Consider the following 18119-nt stretch of genomic DNA (forward strand, 5'->3'; position numbering starts at 1 on the left):
TTAGTGAAGGAGATTCACAAGTCACAGCTCCCACAATCCCACTCTCGGAGGAGGAATCAACTTTTGAGCTCCCACAAGCCAACTAGAGACTTTTGGTAGATTGAGAAGCCAGGAGTCGGAGTTGAGCTAGAGGCAGAAGCTGGAAGAGCTAAAGGACTAGCAACAAAAGTTCTTGGAACCAAGGAGAGAGATAGGCCTCTAGAAAGCTAACCAGGCTATTTTGGAAGAGACAATAAAGGATCTGAACTTTTAACAGCTGGAAGCATTTGAGGTGATTATTAGTCAGAACTGAAACGAAGGCTGCCTCCAGAAGCTCCCCAAGAAACCTGCTTCAGGAGAACGATTATAATTTAGAGAAGAGAACATTATACATGAATATAAAAAAAAATTTTTTTTTAACCTAGTTTTAAGAGACTCTTTCTCCCTAATAAATTTCATTTTGTTAGCTATGGATCACTTGGTGACTGTGAGGTTCATTCATTGTAGACTATAAAGTTCGTACATCTTCATTCTGTCATCCATTATGTTAATTATCCTTACCAGTTTTGTGTGGAAGAAAGGGGCAGAGGGAGAGAAAGGCAATGAACAAGACAAGGAAAAAAATAGACTCTCTAGATCAGGGGTCCTCAACCTATGGCCTGCAGGTCAGATGCAGCAGCTGAGGAAGATTATCCCCCTCACCCAGGACTATGAAGTTTCTTTATTTAAAGGCCCACAAAACAAAGTTTTTGTTTTTACTATAGTGCAGCCCTCCAACAGTCTGAGGGACAGTGAATTGGCGCCCTATTTAAAAAGTTTGAGGACCCCTGTTCTAGATACTGCCAAGGGGAAGAGCCCTTTCATTCTCACAGGTACCACAGTTTGTTCAGCATTAATCAGATGCTACTTCCACTTGAAAAAATTTCAAAATTTATCACCTTTCTTCTTCTGAATGCATTGTTGACTTTATTTGCATAAGGATCTTTTCCCCCTAGTTCTGCTTTGAAATCTCAACTTGTTCCAAAATCATTCGACTCCAGAAAAGATTTCAGAATGGGGAATTTATAACAACAATTTATAACAACCTATCTTACTGTCTCCCACCAACCTATTTTACTATCCAGTGTCTCTCCTGCTGAAGAAATCTGTCGCACAGTTCTGCTTGAACAATATTCATATAGTCTTAGTTTTTATACTTTGTTCTGATATAACTTTAATAAAAAAGAAATATTAAAGAGGAGAATCATCACTATCATCCAAAATCAACAAGAATTCTATTCTTGTCGATTAATTCCAGAACAGCATATGCTCGTAAGGATATATTTACACAGAATATGTATTACTCTTTTCCACATATATTTTTAAAAGTTTATTTATTTTAAAGGAAAGTAAGAATATAAATATAAAGAATATAAATTTATCATTACAAGTTACCCCAAGAGTACTATAACAAAAGGAGGGGGGGAACAAAAACCAACTACAGGTGTGAATCCTGCCTCCAAAAATCCCATAAACATTAGAAATGAATTTTGTTGTTTACCCCTTTATTAACTATGATAGCAAATAGACATGATATAAAACTTTCCCTCTTTCCAGCAAGGTATATAATTATTATGAAAAGATCTTTTATCTTTTGATGTAACTTTTATTTTATTTTACATAGTTATTTTCTCTCCAAGGCAACGAGGCAGTAGAACAGCTAACAGTGATGGGTTTAAATTCAGTCTAGGATACTTTCTAGCTATGTAATCTAAGGCAAATCACTGAACTTGTTTGCTTTGCATATTGTTAATGTTAATAATATATCATAATAACACTAATAATAATATCATCATCATCCTCTTCCCTCCCCCAAAAGACTCTTATAACAAATTTGTACAAAGGCAAAATAAACCCCTACATTGGCCTTATCTAAAATGTTATATCTTATTCTCAATCTCTGATCTATCACCTCTCTCTCAGGAGGTAAATTTATCAATGAACCTCTGAAATAAAAGTCACAGAGTTCTTAAATCTTTCAAAGTCATTTGTATTTACAATATTGTTGTTGGTATATAAACTGTTCTCCTGAATCTGCTCACTTTGTTTTGAATTCATCTGGGTTTCCCAGGGTCACTAAAACGGTCACTTTCTTCATTTCTTGCAAGACATTAAGATTCTCTTAATTCATATGCCATAATTTGTCAACTCATTCTCTAATTAATGGCTTTCCAGTTTTCCTTTAGTTTGCAGTTCTGTCAAAAAGAAGTGGCAGAAATATTTTTGTATAAACGGGTTCTTCTTTTCTCTTTGATCTCTTTAGGGCTTCAGCCTAACAGTGGTACAGTCAGATCATAGTATGCATAGAGTAATAACTTTTAGGAATACAGTTCCAAATTGCCTTTCAGAATGTCTGGGTCAATTCAGAGCTCCAAAGGCAGTGCAATCATATGTTTCATTTCCTATAGTTCCTTACAATAATGATCATTTTTTGGGGTCATCTTTGCCTATCTGATATGATATAGAACATGACTTGCTTAAATTTATATTTTTTTTTAGTAATTTGGAGCATTTTTAAAAATATGGCTATTGAGTGCTAGATTTCTTCCATTGAACACTGCCTATTTATATCTTTTGAAAATTTATCAAATATGGAATGGATCCTAGAAAATTCTTAATGCTGAGCAAGTCTTGGCTCTTCCAGACAGAAAGAAATAAAATTTGGAGACAAAGCTTGTGCTGGCCCCTTTGGTATTATTGTTAAGAGGCTCTGTTCCCAGCATGTCGCCTGAGGGTTAAACAACTCCATACTTCATCTCAAGCCAAGCCCGCATAATGGACTGTGTTATTTTTTTAGGGTTGTGACTTCTCCTATCAGACATACTCATGGTCAGTCAGATGTTTAGCACACAATATAATTTTTTATCCCCAAACAGGCTAAATGAATTTAAGATTGTGCTACTGTGTTTCTCTGCATTTTACTGGCTAGTGAAAGAATAGCTGAAAGTTTAACTTTCTATCCCCTAATAATAATAAGTGAAGTGGATCACATTTTCCTATTAAACAAGATTCTTTTAACAGTTACTCAACTTATTGAGTGCCTGTACAATAAAATACTGTGCCAGGTACTACGGAATAAACTAAGAAGAATGACAATGCCTGTGTCCTAAGGTATTTAAGAACTAGCTGGGAAGCTGAGATTTATGCAAAAACTTTGTCTCTGTCTCGAACACACACGTGTATTCACACACATAGTAATATATGGCAAGTCCCACACAAATGCAATCTTTTCCATGTCCTCTAAAAGAGAGAGCAAAAGTGTGTTTTCAATGGTAGCTAAAAGAGCAAGAGCCACATAAGAGAGGGCTATTACCCACATCACTTGAGTGTTGTCTCAACTGTAGAACTGCTTCTGACTCTTCTATTTTCAAAGAGAGAGACAGGGAGTCAAGCCTGTTTCTGTCAGACTACAGAAAAGGAAAGGAAAAAAAAATATCATTGCAAAGGAGAAAGTAAAATGTGTGTACAAAAACAAAAGCATCCACTGTACAAATACTGGAACAGGAAGCAGGGAGAAAAGACTGGTTACACCAAATTAGGTGGGGAAAAAATCTCCAGAATGCTAAGAAAACACCATCTATAATCAGATTCCTCTCTGGTAAAATTCCTACAAAACCTGCAAGGATAACAAGATAGCCAATGACAGCAGTATATAACCTGCTAAATTTTACAACTATAACAACTCAATGGTTTTCACAGGGAGAGAAGTTATCAATTAACCAGCTATAGCTATAAACTTGAAGTTCAGGAAGCATCCCTGGAGGGCTCTGTTAGAACTGAAATGGCAGGATTGCTCTAAATAAACAAAGTTCTAGGTACTTAGTAGACAAAAAAAAAAAAAAAATCAATGATTCCAGGAGATGGAAAAAAATACTAGAACAAAATCAAAAGAATGGAGGAGGGGGTAAAGAAAAAAACTGAATTTATCCAAGTTAGAATAAGTAATCTGGAAAACAAGTCAAGGAAAGATAATTTAACAATCATTAGATTCCATAACTAATTTTTAAAAAGCTGGACACTTTATTTCAATAAATCTTAAATGAAAACTACCTAAAACTATTACCAGTGGAGATATAAAGAATCTACCAATTACTTTCTAAACAAAGCTCAAAAGGATAAGTCCTAGGAAATGTCACAGCTCCCATGTAAAAAAAAATTCTGAAAAGATCTAGTAAGTCAGTAAACACTTATTAGGTACCAGCTATGTCCCAGGTTCTGTGCTAAGTGTTATGAAAACAAATATGAAAATCAGTCCCTGCTTTCAAGAAGCTTAGAATCAAAGGGAAATTAAAACATAAAACAAAAACTAAATAATGGATGGAAAGGAGAGGGTATGATGGAGAAGTCCAGAGGACTGAAGCTAGATGGAAATGATGAGAATTCTCTTTAAATGGAGATTCTGGAAAGAGTGCTCCACTCTCCATTCAAAAGGGGGTAGTCCCAGAGACAGAGGGCAATAAGTATGAATTCCAAAGCTGAAATGATTTTTCAGGATAATGAGGTTCTTAAGGTATAATGGAGATATCCAAAGGAGTACAGTTGAATAGGAAAAAGTTCAAATACCAAGGAACCACAGTCATTATTGTACAAGACTGTGTAGTGTCTACTAAAAACGACTGGAAATCTTGGAATACGAAAGGCCAAAGATACTGCCTCACACTCCTGAAAAGCTAAGTGTGTTCCTCCTGGAGGGGAAAAAAAAAAAAACTGCTAATTGAGTAGAAGATTTTCAAGCACATCTGATTAAAAAACCAAAACACTACGGCTGAGTTGTTACTTAGAAACAGAAGGAAGATGCACTTAGAAATACAAATACAAGAGCTAAGAGAAACCATGTAATCAAGTGGAAAAACATGCATGATAACTATAGTACAGACCTTCAAACAGGGAAGAAACATGGGTCTCTGGCTTCAGAATGAGTTAAATAAAAACAGAAATCTTAGAAGCTAAACTGGTTCTGTTTTGAGGGTCTGAAAGTTGTAGAAAGGTAGGAGATAGAAATTGCTATTTCTAATAACTACAATATATGGCAAATGCATATAAACATGAAAAAATGGTGAAGAGAATAAGCATCAGATGAAATTCATGCCCATATGAAAGACAAAAGAGTAAAAGTTTTAAGACACACTCAGTTTGTAAAAAAAACATACCAAATTCAATAGGGAAAACAAATGTGGCTTGGGATAGGATTAAAAAAAGGGATAATACCAGAGAGGGAGAAGTTGCAAGGTTGGTCCTTAAGAGGAGAAAAAAGAAAAGTAAAAAATTAGAATCTGAGGAGAATCTGAGGAATCCTTTACTTAATTCTTCTTAGGCACCTGAAGAATGCTGAAGAAGCTGTAACATATAAATATAATGGAACATTACTGAATTTTAAGAAATGACAAAAATGATTTCAGAGAATTTAGATGATATGAATGAATTAGAATGTATAGAGTAATTTATACAAAGTATAGCAACAGTTTAAAGAAAAACAACTTTGAAACATTTAAGAACTTTGATCAATGTAATGATCAATCATATCTCCAGGGAACCTATGAGAAAGTATGTTGTCCATCTCCTGAAAGGTATTGGACACAAGAAACAGAAAGGGACATACATTTTTGGATATGCCCATTTCCTTGAGTATTTACTTGTTAAAAATTTGAGTGTTTTTATTCCCTTTCTCTTGATTTTTAATTAGGAAGGAAATGGGAAGAAAAAGGAGGAAGTTAGAGAAAGAGGGATGGCAAAAAAGGTGGGGGGGGGGGGAAATGAAACATTTAGAAAATATAGAAGGAAACAGAAAAGCAAAAAAAGTTCCAAAGTAATAGGTAAAATTATACACATTTTAAAAGCAAGCAGTATAAAGTAAAAATTTCATGGTTTCATGTAGAATCCTTTTTGGCATTCTATGTTAACAAAAATGATCTTTTTGTATATTCAGAAAAAAAATCATTTATATGTACACACATCTACACACACGTCTCTAGCAGCCTTCTTTATATTGTTGATTGTGTTCTGTCAACCATAAGCCTTAGATCATATTTCTACCATCCACTGCTTTCATTCCTACATATATGCAGGTGTACAAAACCATATCATGCAAATGTTCTTATTTATGTTACTCAATCTCAATGGGTCCTCACTACTGCTGGGTAATCCTATATACACCCCTTATCAACTCACAATCTTACTTCCTTGGTAACTCTTTGAAATATTTTCATTATCCCAATTCAAACCTTCTATGGTTCCCCCTCTGCCCACTCTTCTCGGCTGAGAACCTCACCTAACAATTTAAAGAATTGAGTCCATATTACCATGAACTTGCTCATCTTCTTTTCCTCATCTCCTTTCAATTTTTATGTCTTCTGCCATTTTCTTCACCCCTATTCTCACCAGAGGGTAGCCTACTTTATAATCATGAAAAATCCTTTTACTAATACAAGTGATTCCATTTCAGCCCATATTCTCTAAAAGACATCCTGCAACTGTCATCTCCATTTGTCACTTATCTTCAATCTTTTCCTGTCCACTAGCTCCTTTCTTATCATCTACAAACATATTCATGTTTCTCCCACCCTCAAAAAAAACCCTAATTTGATTTCTATTCCATTTTTTCTAGCCATCTACTACAAATGCTTCCACTTCTATAAATCTTTTAAGCCTTTACAATCTATTCATCAAAGCTATAAATTATCTCTTAATTGCTAAATTCAATGATTTTTTTCTAAATTCACAATTCTTTTTGAGCTCTCTGCAACTGCTGACACTGTTGGTCACCCTCCTCTCCTTGTACTCTCTAAGTTTTTGGGACACCATTCTCTCCTAGTCTTTATCTGATCATTGCTTCTTAGTCTTCTTGGCTAGATGCTCATCTAAGTCACACCCTTATTGTAGCTATATTACAAGATGCTGTCCGGGGTATTTTTCTCTTCTCTATTTCACGTGTTGTTCTTATAATTTCCATGGATTTAATTATCTCTATGCTAGGATTCTCAAAACTAGTTATTCTTCCTTACTCTAGATCCTATCTTTAACTGCCTTTCAGACATCTTATTCAACACATTCAAAATGAAATTCATTATTTTTCCCCTCTATACTTAACTCTTACTACTGAGGATAACACAATCCACTCAGTGTCCCAGGCTGGCAACCAAAGTGTCACCTGTGACTCCTCACTCTCTCTCACTTCCCACATTTAGCTGCTTAGGCTGTTGACTCCACAACTGCAACATCTCTCCCATAAGATTCTTCTCTGATATTGCTATTACAATGGTACACACCCTCGTTACTTCAGGCCTGGTACTGCAGTAGCCTACTAATTGACTGACCTGCTATAAATCTTCCCCATTCCAGTACACTCTTGCTTATGTATTTTAACAAATTGTCTATTTAGAAACCACCAATATACCCTCTGATTTTTTTGTTATTTCATAAATATAAGCATAGCATTCCATTATTTTCACCTTTGAAGACAATGGTATTGATCATTAAACAGTAAAAGAATAGCAAAGTAGCATAGCTAATTTCTAATTAAACTTAATTTTCAAAAAATAACACATACCCCAAATACATATTACTATAGAGTAATATGTATTTGGGGTATGTGTTATTTTTTGTTATTTATTATGTTATTTATTTTTTATTTAGTATGTATTATTTATTTATTTCTACAGAGAAAATGAAAATTAGACTTTGGATAAGAACAAGGGAACAACATTGCTTCGTTTTATAGAGCAGAGCTATTTATTCATAGTAGAATATCTTTCTCCATTATATTTTACTTTTTGTCCTCATGTAGAATCTCTAGAAGTTAAAATGGAATTCATCCTTATAAATTGGCCAGTTTGACAAAAAGGAATAACTACTATAAAATGATCAGAATTTTGCCAACCCATCAAAGAACACATCTCTTTTAGGTGTATTTATCAAGAGATTTGTTGAAATGATCAATCTGGGGCTTTAAGTTGATATGTGAAAGGGACAAGATAATAGTTAAATAAAACTATTATAAACACATATTATTAAAAGCAAGTAACAGAAACAATCATTTTAAGAGATGTGAAGTAATTAGAAAGTGAAACTAAAAGAAAACTTCAAACATCAGATCAGGGACATGATGAACCTCACCAGTATGCAAAGCTGATATGTAGCTAAAGATTATAAGGAAAAGGAATAAGTGCTAACTTCACCCACAATAGAAACTAGGTTGCCTTTTGACTGTTTTAGGTGTTTTATAGAGTAAGATTCAAACCTAGGAAAGGCTCAGTAAGAACTGAGGGATACATGAAGCTTGCCTCTGTGCATTTTCCCCTCGATACTGTTCTAGAAAAAGCTTGCTGAAAAGTCAGTGTATCTATATTTTCTTCTCCACTGGGTGTCTTGTATTACAGTTATTCTTGTAGTAAGCAGTAAGAGGTTGGAGGATTCAGTTTTCCAATGGTTTGAGTCTATTATCAACCTGAGATCACCTTGACTATAATTGAAACAATTTAAGTTTATAGGGTTCTGTTCCATTACCTTTAGGATCTGTTTAAAGAACAGTTATTGCCAACAAAAGTAATTGAATACACAAGAAATAAAGAGGAAAAAAAGAAGTTGAAATTCTAATGAACATTTTCAATTATACAAAAGTAAAAAGATTTTGCAAAGACTAAAAATCAATTTAGCTCTAAAAATAAGAAAATATCTGAGATTTCTTGCCTTTTAGTTTTCATTCAAGTTATTGTATTTCACTGGGTAGACAGTTTGATTCTCTCTTCCTTCTCTTTGAAGCAGTTTATATGTCATATTTCTCATAATCAAATTCATTATTACTAACAATGTAAACATATTTCATCATATATATATATATATATATATCACAACTTGCTTAGCCTTTATCCAATTGATGGGCATTCTCCATTATTTCGAGTTCTTTGCTTCTACAAAAAAAAGCAGCACATTTTTAATAGATAAGAAGATGCGAAAGCACATCATGAACATTCAACAACTGGAAAACATGAATAATTTGTATTATATAAATGCAATGAAAAATTACTGTTGTAAAGTAGCAATTAATGTGAAAAACCGATAGAAATACTTAGACATGACAAGATATAAACACTGACACAGAGAAAAAAAAGAGAACCAAAGAAATAACAATGATTGTAGTAATTCAGTTCACTGGACAACAATGGGCCCAAACAATTAAATTTAAAGCACCTACCCTTCTCTCTTATTTAACCTAAAAAAACTAATTTTTATTGTTAAGTCACAATCACTTTACTGTGAGCTTTAATTATTTTGTTTAAATGAGAAGGTTTATATGAGGATTTTCTTCAAAATTTAGTTGCATACCAAATTAAAATATATCAATAATAGTGCCTACATAAGAAAGAGAAATCTACAAGTAGATGAGTAAATATTTTCAGAGACTTGCTAAGACTAGAAACTGCTAAGACATGAAACATTTAAAGAAGAGGGGTAGAAGGAAAACAGCATGGAAATTTGTGGTTCTTTAAACTGCTGATCTCTATTGTGCATAAGTTTGCTTTTCTTTTTAAATATATACAAATTCAACATGTAACTTTCAAAGATGTCCTTCTCATCTGATTATTTTTGGCTGTTTCTGTTTTCTATTCATTTTTTTTTTAAAAAAGTGCTTCAATGACCCTGTTTTTGTTCCTTGCTTCCCCCCCTTTTTTGAGAGATACCCTCTATTCCAATCTCTGTGCACTCTTCACAGAACGCTTGTCATCACTAAATGATGGCTTTGCTTCCTGCCTTTCCCTCAGTTATGACAACACAAAGCTTGAATGTAAGAACTCATGTTATTGGTGGCAATACCTAAAATGATAAAATCATAAATCTTTTTAAGTACAGGACAGTGACATGAAGGTAGACATAAAGAAACATATTATTAGACAGACATGTCTAATATATGTCCCTTTCAACCTCAACTTTCCTTTCCCAAATGAAATTTTATTTTATTTTATTTTGTCACCAAACCCCTCTACTTCTTATGGCACTCTATCTAGACCACACATCTCTCTTCTTTAAGTATCTAATCCACACAATTATGAAGAATATACTTGATGCTTACCTCACTGAGATCTGAAAAATCAAAACAGAAATAAAATTCACCACTTGTAGAAAACTTCACATCCCTGGTCAAAGATGGAAGTCTCATTCTGATAAAAACAAATGCTTAGCATTTCATGTCTCAGAAGATAAAAAAAGAAAAATGGGGAACTGCTCCTTAGGAATTAATCCTGATCTCCCTAACTTATGAAATTTTAACAGTACAATCATAAATCCTGATATCAAGAATGTGATAAAGTTGTGTAAGAGAATAGAAAAATTCTTTCCAAATGGAATTTTATTAAATTTTCAGTAGAATTCTTAGAAAAGTCAAACAGTACCATTCTTTCAACAAATAATATGTATCAAAACTTTATGTGCGAAGGATCAAAACAAAACAAAACAAAACAGGACAGGGCCTTTGGTTTCTAATAAGGGAACAATCTAGAAGGGGATATATATAAGACATGAAAAAAATAATTCTAAGAAAAAAAGCAAATAATATGAGTACAGAGAGCTCTTGAGTACACCGAAGAAACTATATGAGTTAGCTGGGTATGGGGGAGCAGAGTGGTGGATTTATAAAAGAAATCACAGATGACGTACCTTCAGTTACTTTGGTGTTTCACCAAATTTATGATCATGGTTCCTAGAAAGAAACTGTGATTCTATATATATGTAGAAAAATTAAGCTTATATACAATACTACTGTAGCCATTCATCAATACAACTTTTTATAAAAATTATTCATAAACTAAAGTACAAAAATGTAGTCAAAATTTTTTCATAAATAAAAACTAAAATATTGTTCAAATTTTGGAGACAAAATAAACTTTTTAAAAATGGAAATGTAAAAAAACCTTTTCATTTAATTCTTCATAAGATTGTTTAAAAGAAAAATCCTTTCAAAAAATTTGCTTTCCTGGAATCACAAGGTTATGTTCCTTGTGGAATAAAACTTTCCAAAATTAATGTAGTGAAAGGAACAATGATGAGGTTCAAAAGACTTTGATTGTAGCTCTAAGTATGCCAGTAATAATGTCACTGAACTTTATTCTAGGTCTTTGTTCCCTCGACTGTAAAAAGAAAGGGCCTGACATGATATTTAAGCTCCTTTTCTACCTCAAAATTTTAATTCCATTTATACACCAACAAAACCAAGTTGAAAGTCTGAGTGACTGGGGGAAAAAATGGTAGTAAAAGCAGTTCAGATGTGGGTGAAGTTATGTGGTAAGAAAGAGTAATGTTTTTAGATAGAACTTTTCTTCTCACCCTTCCTTCATCTTCCAAGAGTAAACAAGACAGCTCTTTCCACATGACACTGCAACAGCTTTATCATCCTTTTCAGACCTTACTTCTTCCATTCACTGACTATGGGAGAAGTTGGAAAATTCTTTGCTTCCTAATCATCATCTCCAAACTCTCCCTCAATTGACTTCTGAGCTTTACTTTTTTTTTATTTTTAAGTCAAGGAATACCTTGAATAAAAAATAATTAAATTTCCATTTGCTCTACAGAATATCAGAGAAAGCAATTCAATGAATTACAAATGACTTTTTAATATTTTTTTCAACTATGGAAAACAAATTCAAACTACACAGAACACAACTGATAAATATTATTTATCAAATATGGAATATTTGATAATATTCCTCATTATGTTCAAAAGAAAAAAACTGAACTAAAATTTAGATCATGAAGCCTAAAACAAGGGATATAAATAATACAAGAAAATAACAGCTATAATAATTTTAGTAACTACCAACACACACGTGGATAACCTTTCAATTGGAACTTCAGTATTAGTGTAACTCTACTGCATTTTCCTTAGATGCTTAACTCCTCACAGCCATATTTCTATGTTGTTTGGCTGACATAGCTAGACAAAATTTTTCCTAAATTGATACCAATTTAAAATGCCTTGAAACCCAAAAGAATACTTTCAAAATCAATATAAGTCTTGATGCTTTGAAATCTGTTAATTATCTTATTACACAGAAAGAGAATCACCAAGATGTTAACCAAACTCAAATCGACCATAATTAGGAAAATACCTTACCTCATAAATTTGATATAAATTAAGTTTTAGTAACAAGATTTAGGGGTTTTGGGGAGGTGGAATGGCTATAGCATACAAGGAAAGGGAATTAAATGAACATGAAGGGAAGAAGATTCACTCTTATTGAAATATATTACTCAATCTAGATTTTGACGGCAATGATCTCCCCACCTTCAGAGTATTCTCCCTCTTTTCTCAATGAGTTCAGTGTTTGGCTCACAATTCCCCTTCAAAATCCCAACTTCTGCTTTCACAATAGGAACCCCTTCAACACATTCGACTCCTTGGTAATGCATAGGGATATAAACAAATATTCCACTTCCTAATTAAAAACTGTAAAATTTATCTGACAATAATTTTCTATATTTCCATTTTTCTTTATCCCTTTCCCCTAAACCTATTTTTTCTCTTCAATGTGACCACCAATCTAATATCTGAAGATCACTAGGCAGGATAAGATACCAGATTCTGAGGTCCCTTCTCAAACTAAAACGCCAAGCATTCCAACTCTAAGAGCAAAACTGCACTGGTAGTTCGAATGTGAAATGTATGCATGAGAATTCACACAGTATTTGCACTCTTAACATGGTCAGAAGAAGCAATATAATAAGCATACTCTTGAGGTCTCTCAAGAACTTTAGAATTGATTGTATGACATGGGAGACACTGACACAGGACGGCCCAGCATGGTGTGCCCTAATCAGAGAAGACGCTGGGCTCTATGAGCAAAGCAGAATTGAATTAGCTTAGAACAAAACATGAGATGTGTAAAAACAGTCCACCCCGAATGTTCATAGGGATTATCTGTGTCCGACCTATGGCAGAGCATTCTGTATTGTGGTCTGATCAGCCACAGTTAGACACACTTTAACTTGGCTCTTAACACACTGATATCATTTTGATCCTCTTTGAGAATAAAGGACAATAACTATCAACCAATTTCCAAGGTCATTGCATCTTTCTCTTGTCTATATTTGCCTTTTTCCCCCAATTCTGACTTCCTAAATTAACTAGCTTAAAACTTTTTTACACTTGAATTACTTGTCTTATTATTTGGTTTTATTCCTAGCTTCTGCCTTGGTTCACATGTTTTACAAAAAGGAAGCTTGAAAAAGTAAAATAACTGCTGAATGGATCCAATACAAATTTGTTTTCTAACTTCAAATTATCATTATAACTAAGAAGTCCCATTATTTTTCTACAATTGATATTCTGGCTCACCACAAAAGCTTTTACAAACCTAAAATCTTCCAACCTTAGTCTCCACATCAACTCCTCCCAGCTGAGGACTTTTTATGTTTAGTTATTTTCCAGTCATGCCAATTCTTCATAATCCTATTTGGGTTTTTTTGGCAAAGATACTGGACTGGTTTGCCATTTACTTCTGCAGCTCATTTTACAGATAGAGAAACTGAGGCAAATAGGGCTAAATGACTTACCCAGGATCACACAGCTAGTAAATGAATGGCTATAGCCCAATATGAACCCAGAAAAGGGAGTCTTCCTGACTCTAGGCCTAGGGTCTGTCCAGTACACTATCTGGCCACCCAAGATCTTAATACTTTTCTAAGAGAACTGAAGACATTTGTCATGAATTCATTTTTCATAATCTTAGAACATTGAACATTATCTCTCATTACATATTACTCATTTATTCTAGACTCTGACAAAGAGATGTATCTATCTCCTTGCCAACGCCAACTCTTCTAAATGTGCACATTGTGTGATATCCTCTCATTTTCTTCAGCAGACTGACCCTTCTAAAAAATCTTTATGCAATCTTTAATCTCTTCTATTTTACTTGTTCCTTTCCTGAAGCTTATAAAAATGCCCAGGATTCCCTCAACCTACCATTTACTTAAGTTATTGTCCCATAGCAATAATATATAAAATATAAGGCTTAGATCTAAGGAAGACTTGGATTCGAATATTGCCTTAGACAATAACCAGCTGTGTAACTGTATGCAAGTTACATCTCTTTGTGACTTATTTTTTCACCTCTAAAATGAAAAGGCAAAATTCTGTGCCCTCTAATGTCCTTTGGAGCTCAAACCCATGATCTTATGTACCTGGATTTTAGCACGTAATCATTTATGTGCTTATTACATTCCAGACAATGTGCTAAAGACATGGGATATAAAGAAAGGCAAAAACACTCTCACATTCCCAAAAGAGGAAAAAAGATCTAAATAACTACACACATACAAAATGTAAATAGTGAAAATGGAAGGTAATTTCAGAAGGAAGGCAATATAGTAGCTGGGAGGCCTAGGAAAGACCATCAGCAAAGGGTAAGATTTAAGTTTAGACTTGTCATGGGAACTAAGAGGCAAGTGGGGGGAAAGAATTACAGACATGGGGAACATCCTGCATCAAAGTATGGAATAAGAGACAGAAAATTGGGTTCAAGTTACAACAGAAATGCTAACACAGCTAAATTGTAAAATTTATCTAAGATTGAAAAGGCAAGTAAAGGGACATTATGAAAGATTTTAAAAATCAGAGGATTTTTTTCTCCTGATCCTAGAGGTAATAAAGAATCACTGGAGTTTACTAGAGAGAGGATATGGTATGATCAGACCTGGGCTTTTAGAAATACGTTGGTATGGAATAGAGAATACAGTGGAATGGGGAAAGAACTAAGGCAGAGAGAACAGTTATAAAGCTAGCACAATCTTCCAGTTAAGCAAGAAGAAAATGTTAAAAAAAAAAAAAAATGAAGAGAAATAACAAGATTTGATAACAGATTTTTATATATGGGTGAAGTGTGAATAAACAATTGAGGATGAAAGGTTGGCATGCCTGAGTGAGAGGACAGTTGGTACTGTCAAAATATGGTCAGAAGCGGGGAGAGTTTGAAGAGTAAAATAATGAGTGCTTTCTGGAGATGTTTGGTTTATATCAGTTTGGATCCAGTTTGAGCTGGATTCAAAAGGCAGGTGAATGACATGGGACTGAAGCTCAGGCTAGAGACAAGAGCTGGATACACAGACCTGGGAACCACCTATACAGAGGTGAAACTGGATCCAGGGCAGCTGATGAAATTACAAAGATAGATTGAAAAGAGAAAAGGACCCAGGGCAGAACTTGAGGGGATTTCTGTAGTTATAATGAATGAGCAATACTCAAGTTAAGAAGGTTGTTCTTAGTCTGTGAGAGCTAGCTCCAAATTTAACCTCTAAAATGAGGGAGAAATCTGAGATATTCAAGTTACTACTGTACTACTAGATGGTTCCTAGGAAGAGTTTATCCAAGTTGTCTCTATGATGTTGTAATGTGTAGGGCATTAAAGACATCAGATTGTGTTGGGTTGGCAATTCCTTCTGCACTAACCAATGAAGATCAAACTCCATGTCGAACTTAATGACTCAAAAAGTTGCTTAAGGCTAAGAAATGTTAACTGCCTTGTCCATGGTCACACAGGATGTATATGATGAGGAAAGATTTAAAAAAGGATTTCTTGACCCTATGCACTATACATCACAATCTCTCGACTGTAGTTAATATAATCTTAGTCCAGGCAATCTCTTCAAATAGATTTCTCATTGCTCTCTCCTATTGACTTTTAAGGTTGAGTCAAACTGGCAGACTTGTTACAAGCAACATTCCATCTTCTGTCTCTGAGCTTTTTTGCAAAGGGCTACCTACCTTTTGCATGAATTATACACACTCCCCCCTCCCCTCCCCAACATACCTGGTAGAATTACTAGGTAATTAAAGCCTGACTTATGAGCAAACTCACATTTGTTTTTTCCTGACCATCCTCCAACATTCCTGGTCTCTCTTCCACATCCCTAATTTTTTTGTATTGCTTTATCTGTGTATGTTTTCCCTTTGAAGACACTGAATACTTTTCCCAGGGCTTGTTTCATTTATCTTTGTGTATCCTCAGAGCCTATGATAGTGGCTTCAACTAGGGCATAAAAAAAGGTCTCCTGAATGACTGAAAACCTAGAACATTGTTGCTGAACTAGACCAGAATGAGGATTAAGTAGAGACATCTGAAAGGATATGATATGGATCTAGGAATGTAGTAAACGAAAGGAGTAATTTGAAGAAGATCCATCTAGATAGCCTAAACTCTAAATGTAGGCATTAAAATGTCTCAGTATCTGAAAGTGACATAAAAAAACCTGGAGAGATCAAAAAGAAGGGCATCCCATTCTACCCCTTGTTATCCCTAAAAAAGCTGTGAGAAAAGGTGAAGATTTCATAAAAAGAATATAAAGAAAGTATTATCTTCAGACTCAGGATTCATTTAGAGCAATTTCTGGTAAAGGGAAAGAAAGAATATAAAATAAATGGATATCTGGTTACAATCCAATGGAAATTAATGCACTGTGGAAGGCCACAGATAGTGGGGGAACTCTGGGTAAGGTATAAGATCCCTCAGCCCAGAGGGAACCTGTTAACAATGTTTGGTTCAGCTTTACATCTCCCCTAAGGGCTCTAGATCTTCCTGAGAAGTCAGGAGGTAGTGATAACCTGTGTTATAATTGAAGCAGAGTGATATCAGGTGGCAAATAATCATCTTTATACAATAGTAAGTTTTTTATATGTTCCCATATGCACAGTATATACTTAGCGTATGTGTATTAGGATATAAAAAAGAGGAAGACCTTAGAAGAAACAGACTCCATATTTTAACCATCCTCGGGAGTCTCACCTCATCATTCCTCCACTAAGATGATATGTTTTTAGCATAGTACGTTTTGTCACCCCAACTTGGGGGCTCTAGAAAGCAGGACAAAACAATGCACAACACAGTGGATGAAGTGAACAGAGAGGAGAAGAGAAGTAAAATAGAGAGAGTAAGATAGGTATCAATATTCAGATACGGAGATAATAGCAAAGGTAGGAACTGTATTTCTACTTATTAGGTGGGTATGAAAAATAGGCATAACATATGCACTCAATAGGTTTAAAAGAAAAGAAGAAATGTGCTGAAAGATTACAATAGTTAGAAGAGAAGAAATCAATCCAAAAGAAGACTACATTTACTGAACAGAGAAGAAAAGCAGATAGATACATAATTTATAGATACAATCTAAAGTCTTTGTGGTAAATTAACACACAAGGGCAAAGTTTTATTAATGTTAAAAGACATCAAGGTTGGAGTTTAGTCAAACCAATCATAAAAATTTACCATCCAATGATTATCAATTCAGACTAAGTTTTTGCTAGAAATATGGTATTTGTCAGGAATCATAAGAATATGCCACTATCCTTGGTAACACACAATTTATAGTTTAGTAAAGTAGATAAGACCAAAAAAAAAAATTATATTACAAGGTAGCATGTGAAAGTGTAGTAATAAGAGAGTTAATGCTGAGCTATAGTAGTACAAAGCAAGGATGTATTACATGTAGCTAAGTCTCAGAGGAGGAACTGGAAAGGCACATTTAAGAAAATACACATGCACTAATATAGAGATACCCACTGTTAGTCCAGGCCAGAGTTTTCTGAGACTCTTGTATAATGAAGCCTCAGCAAACCTCAACCATGGTTGGGTTTCCAAGTAGTCTGGCCCCTGTAGAGGCGGGGGGTAGGGGAGGGGGGGAAGAGGGAAGAGGAAGAAGGGAAATGAGATGTCAGCGAACCTCAGATTTTACAATTATTCATTTTACAAAAGAATTCACTCTAAAGTTCCTTTAACTAGAAAAGGAACTTTTTAGAAAATAAAATTTAACTTAACACAAATGCTTTGAAGAATACAGTTATTATAAACAAAACTTGTTTTAAATCTTGTAAATAATTTAACCCTTTAAGGTTTGTGAAATCTCTTAAATAAGAACTATCTCACACTTGACCCTCACAACAGCTCTGCAAGGTAAATATTAAAGGAATTCTCATTTTACAGATGAGATAAATGAGGCTTAACAAGGTTTTGACTTACCCATGATAATACTATCATCCTTACAATATTTAAGTGCCAGAAACCATAATATTCCTGAGGTCTCTATTAACTACAAGACCATCACTCTTTTCAATATACCAC

The 18119-nt window shown here is 34.2% G+C and overlaps 1 protein-coding gene across 3 annotated transcripts in view; it reads right to left on the reverse strand.

The window, feature by feature from the left end:
- LOC100922452 (KAT8 regulatory NSL complex subunit 1) overlaps nucleotides 1–18119 on the reverse strand; it is a 132703-nt gene that overhangs the window by 69374 nt on the left and 45210 nt on the right. For 2 of the 3 annotated variants that reach the window (XM_031960924.1, XM_031960916.1), the window contains exon 3: nucleotides 17562–17651. The exons of the other annotated variant lie outside the window; for it this stretch is intronic. In XM_031960924.1, coding sequence (XP_031816784.1) covers nucleotides 17562–17651 — 90 coding nt within the window. The remainder of the gene's footprint in view (nucleotides 1–17561; nucleotides 17652–18119) is intronic. 3 annotated transcript variants of the gene reach the window in all.

Source organism: Sarcophilus harrisii, chromosome 1, assembly GCF_902635505.1.
Source record: "Sarcophilus harrisii chromosome 1, mSarHar1.11, whole genome shotgun sequence".
Lineage (NCBI taxonomy): Eukaryota > Metazoa > Chordata > Mammalia > Dasyuromorphia > Dasyuridae > Sarcophilus > Sarcophilus harrisii.